Here is a 5,552-nt window from a genome sequence, read left to right on the forward strand (position 1 = left end):
CTTTCTACTCCCGTAAGGATTTACACCCTCGGAAACCCTGTACAGGGTCACTATGGGTCGGAACCGACTCGAAGGCACTTAACAACAACAACAACTGCAAGCTCAGCAACTGAAACCTCCTTTGGATACCCTGTACAAGGTTACTATGAGTGAAGTGACTTATTTAGCTGTGTTGACGTCCATGGTTTGACTGGCAGCATAGTCAAGCCTCTGTAATAATGACTATATTGGAATAATAGCATTGGAAAACTCTCGATTTGACAAATAACGACCATTTCATTTTGGACGGAAGGAGAGGTAGCTTACCAGAGACATACATATGAAAAATACACCAGTAGTATTGAGAAAAATAATTTTAAATGTACATACATATCTGTCCTGTCTGCAGGTCATAGTCAAAGGCATCCACAGAGTAGGATAGGCTGTCAATGTAATAGAAGATCTTGTGATCTAGGGACCAATCCAAACCATTGGAGATGTCCACTTGGTCAAAGTATTTTTTCACATGGTGGTCAGGAAAGAGGGAGTACAGCGATCCTTGGTGCCGCTCAAGAACTGCTGGTGCTGTTTCTTCAGCCATCGTGCCTACAAAAATCAAAGAGCACTAACCTTAGCCCCACACCTCTTGCCCCAAGCACTGTACCATCTTCCTTGTCCGCAGAGTCTTTCCAGGGTTTAAATCAAGAAAATTATTATACAATCCCCCATCTGTGTCTTTTTTCTAATGAGAACTACCTTGCAAGTTGAGGAGTGTGGTGGCTGAAGGATAAACACTGGATGGAGAACCACAATATCTGAGGTTTGAGCCCACCAGCCACTCATGAGAAGATGAGACTTTCTGCTCCCACAAAGATTTGCAGCCTCCGAAACCCTACACAGGAATCGACTCAAACGGCACTTAACAACAACAATCTCGAAAATTAAAATTATAAGAGGTTTTGGTTCCAGCTAAGATGGAATAAACTCACATCAGCCTATTCTCCCACTAAACACAATGACAGAACCTAGACAGAACATATGACACAACTGTTTGAGAAGCAGATGGAGCAGGGAAGAACACTGGAGTCTGAATTGGTACTCTATTTAGTTTGAACCCAGAAGAGAAAATTCAAGAGAAATTCTTTAGATATGGCTTAAGGAGCAGAAAAGGAAATTCCTGAAGCTCAGAGAGAGTAGGGGAAAGCCTCCATTCCCACCTCACCCCCCACTCCTTTCTCTCCATTTTCACAAACACTGATCCTCTGGCAACTCTTGTTTCAAAGGTAGCCACAGTTGAGTGGAGAGCAACAGGAAATGAATGATAGGAACCAGAGTTTCCTTTCCTTCTGGTGAGGCTGCAGCTCCTAAACGGCAGAGCCAAACTGCTTTTTTTTTTTGCATTCTCTCTGTGTCCTCTTGCTGTGTGGCCCAGAGATGGCACAATCAAATGAGTGGGTAGTTTCTGGTTGAAGAACTGGGAAGGAGACTCTAAGAAACCAGAAAGTACCAGGAGTGAGTGAAGAGGGAGGAGCTCGGGAGTATGATCCCAGAAAGCTGTTTATGATCTCCTGGGCTTATCCTGGATGCATGGCTCTGATTCGAATTAGCTGATTTGGGAGGAAGTAGATTGCTAAATCTGTCTTCTGAGGTGGATTCAAACCTAAGGGATATTCAAAGATTATTTGTATTATTCTTCCTTTATTTTCTATAAATTTGAAATTATTTCTAATTTCAACATCATCAACAACGATTTAAAAAACCCCACACAAAACCCTGTATTTAAAACTAATTAAAACTACAATTAGGGTCAGAGGAAAAAAGGAAGACCCCCAACGAGATGGACCAGCCAGGTGGCATCATTGATGGACTCAAGTGTGGCAGCGGTAGTGAGGTTGGCCCAGGATCGGACATTGTTTCGTTCTGCTGTGCATGGGGTCGCTATGAGTCAGTTCTGACTCGATGGCACCTGACAACAACAACAACAAAAAAACTACAAAAGTACCATACATATTAATCTTTGTTAGAAACAGAAATTGAAAGGAATACTTATGAAAATTTTATCATTTTTAAAAAACGGTGATACACTTTACCACTACAGCAGTGAGCCTTTTATTAGTCGTGTCATGGCTTCCTCCAAAGCTCAATAAAAGTTTAATCATACCAGCAAAGTATCTCCCAGCAGGATCCACCTTTCCATCATTGAATCGATTGTTTTTCTTATCTTTATCCACAGTGGCCAGGACAACTGTTGACTGATCTTCCCAGTTCAAAGCACAGAACTTTGTTCCAACTGTGGCAACATAGCCTCCAGACTGGCGAAGGGCCACAGAGCTGACAGGGGCATCTACAAAGGCAAATGTAGCTGTCAGAATGCAGCAAGTAGGTCAACAGTCAAGTAGCACACCGAGACCATCACCCACCTGGCATCTCTTAGAGAAGGAGTCTAGTTCTTTCAACAATAAGAGTGTTATCTTTCTTCGACTGAATGATGATATATATCAAGGTCAGTGGTTCAAAGTCACCAGTTGCTCCTTGGAAACCCTATACAGGGTAGCTATGAGTTGGAACTGACTTAATGGCACTTAACAGCAACAATATATATGTGTGTGTGTGTGTGTGTGTGTGTGTGTGTATACATAGATGTATGTATATATACATATATATGTAATGCTACTGAATTGTACATGTAAAAATTGTTGAATTGGCATATGTTTTCACACACACACAAATCCTATGGATTACAACAGTCTGATCAGCCACCAATCTTGGGGATGGTACAGAATGAGGCAGCATTTCTGGTTCCGTGTGCATGGGGCAACAGCAACAACAGAGCTAAGGTGAGTGAGTGTTGGGATCTGAGAAACTAGGGGAGGAAATGGACTGCTCCTCCATCTGACCTCAAAGGTCACTAGTTACACTAGTTACACAGTTACAACCCTAGCAGAATTTAAAAAGCTGTTTTCTCTCATTAAAGAAATGTCTGTGGTCCCCAGTTCTCAGCTCTTAGTGGCTCCTTTCTCAAGCTTATAGCAATTCCTGTTATTCTTTCCCAGGACCACAATAGTGAAACCAAGAGTTTTCTTTCACATTAAACTCATCTCCTTGGGCTATAGGATCTGATAAACAACCTCTATGGGAAAACATGGAGTCGTGGTGTGGCACTCTAGGATAAGCACTCGGCCATAATGTCGGTTTGAACCACAAGGTCGGTGGTTCAAACTCACCAACCGCTTCTTGGAAACCCTATACAGGGCCGCCATGATTCGGAACTGGCTTACAGCACTTAACAACAACAACATAGGTAAACATATGGTCATTAACTGAATCACACTCAAAAGTTCTTGAATTTTGGTCATGAATGCTTTTTTGTATACTCAACAGACAGTCCCTGGTTGATGCTTTATAAGTCCAGAGGCTCTTTTTTTCACATTTAAAGAAGAGATTTTCTTGTCATTTTCTGGTAAATTAAGGCCTTAGAGTGATCCACAGCAGACAGCTTTTGCAGGGCCACCAGTAGATTCTACAACTTTCAATGTTATCATCTGGAGTTGTTAAGGTATCTTTATACCACAAGCAGTTGGGCATGCTGTTCCTCATCCACAGAGGAAGAGGATAGTAATAACCATCCATAATTTACTTCTGGATCAAAGCACACGGAATACAGACAGATTGCCTAACCATCTCAAAGTTGTAAACCATATACAATATATAAAGTACAGTTTGACAAGAAGATCCCAGACAGGGAGGGCAGTGACTGACCCTGCACAGGAAAGAGATGACTATCTGCAAAGATCAAAGCACAGCCTTTCATCCTTACCCACAGTCACTTGCTGCACTTGCTTGGTAAGTGAATCCCAGCGGCAAACCTTTTTTGCAGGAATATCTACAAAGAGCAGAGACCTGGTTCTTTCCTCCCACACTGGAGACTCACCACACCGGCAGTTCTTTGGCAAAACACATTCAATCTTAATGGAAGACATCGTCAAAGTAGAAATCTATTGAAGGTAAAAGAGAGAAAATGAAACGGTAGCCACATGGAGCTAATTAAGTAAAACACCTGACTTACTTAACTCCCTGCTAAGATCCCAATACAGACTATTTTATTAAAACTGGAAAAACTGATTTTGCAAAATCAGAACAAAATAAGCTATGCAATGTACCAAGAGAGATCGATAAGAATGCTTCCAAAAGTTCGTGGGCAAATGGAATTAAATGAGAATGGAATTTTCCCACGAACTTTTGGAAGCCTCTTCTTACATGAAAAAGAAAGATGAGCTGAAAGAGACCTCTTCAGTCAATTTACCTGTGGTTTTTCCAAGCTACCTTTTAAAAGAGAGAGACAGCAAAAGCACCACTCCAACACTTAAAACCTTGGCGTGCCTGACCCTCAGAAGAGTGGATGGTTTAGACAGTGTAAGGGCTGCCCTTTATGCCAACACCCCGGCCCCAAGGCGGGCCTGGAGGTGGGGCGGCTCCCTTATTGGTGGCCCCTCTAGGCGGCTGCAGATCACCTTCACCTGCTGTCCTGCTCCTATGTGGAGTCTCTTCTTTGACCACTAGAGCCGTGCTGATCATTTTAAATCCAGAACTGCATTTTTAGAAATAGGTCCACAGTGACAACACACATTTTCAAATTCAGGCAACACAGAGGGTTAGAGGAAAGACCATCATCTGGGCACCACTGTAGAAATTGACAGTCCCATAGTTATTTCTATACGTCAGAACCTACTCAGTGACAGTGGGTTGGTTGGTTTGTGTTGGTAGTTATTTCTTGCTGCCTAGGAAGGAACTGTGCCAGTTGGCAAGGAATCTTGAACTCCAGACAGGAACATTCTATGCCTGGGACTTTAGGCCAGAGACGGACTAGTAAATTGGGAGAAGGATAAAAGAAGATTAAAAAAAAAGATCAGAAACAATATCAAACATTACCTTAAAAAACCCTGTGGAAGAGGAAAATGAAAAACAGACACCGTTCAAGTGTCTTCTTTCCTTCCCAAACTGACCTGCGGAGGTTAACGATCAAAAAATAAAAATTTAAAAAATGTCTGCACCTTCATTTTTCTTCCGGGGCTGCTATCTGCTTTCAAGTGACCACACATGAAGGCAAATGGATAATGGTGGTGTTGTTAAGCGCTGTTGAGTCGGTGCCGACTCATAGAGACCCTGTGTAGCGTTTCGGAGGAGCCTCTGGTTGGGTTTGAACTGCCAACCTTGCAATTCAAGCCGATGTTGCGGTCCCGTGTTTATCCTACAGTGTTACAATGTTGTTGTTTTTGTTAAGTGCCGAGAAGGTGGTTCCGATTCCTAGGGACCCTGTATAGGGTTTCTGAGGAGCGGCTGGTGAGTTTGAACCACTGACCTTGCGGTTCAGACAGACTTTGCACTCCAATGTTTATCCTATAGCACCACACCAAGACTACAGAATAAGGGAGGGAAAAAATATTTGCTCTAAAGCTCTGGTAGCGTAGTGGTTACGAATCGGGCTGCGAGCCTTAAGGCCAGCAGTTCGAAACTACCAGCTGCTCCGCGGGAGAAAGATGAGGCGTTCTGCTCCCGTAAAGATTTACAGCCTC

General features: G+C 42.8%; 1 protein-coding gene across 1 annotated transcript in view; it reads right to left on the reverse strand.

Moving 5' to 3' along the window:
• Positions 1-3,959, reverse strand: part of RGN (regucalcin) — a 7,042-nt gene extending 3,083 nt beyond the window's left edge. Inside the window, 3 exon segments of the mRNA XM_006878174.1 lie at positions 1,209-1,248; positions 2,141-2,323; positions 3,797-3,959. Coding sequence (XP_006878236.1) covers positions 1,209-1,248; positions 2,141-2,323; positions 3,797-3,959 — 386 coding nt within the window.
• Between the last annotated feature and the right edge of the window lie 1,593 nt (positions 3,960-5,552).

This window comes from Chrysochloris asiatica, unplaced genomic scaffold, assembly GCF_000296735.1.
Source record: "Chrysochloris asiatica unplaced genomic scaffold, ChrAsi1.0 scaffold00062, whole genome shotgun sequence".
NCBI classification, from domain to species: domain Eukaryota; kingdom Metazoa; phylum Chordata; class Mammalia; order Afrosoricida; family Chrysochloridae; genus Chrysochloris; species Chrysochloris asiatica.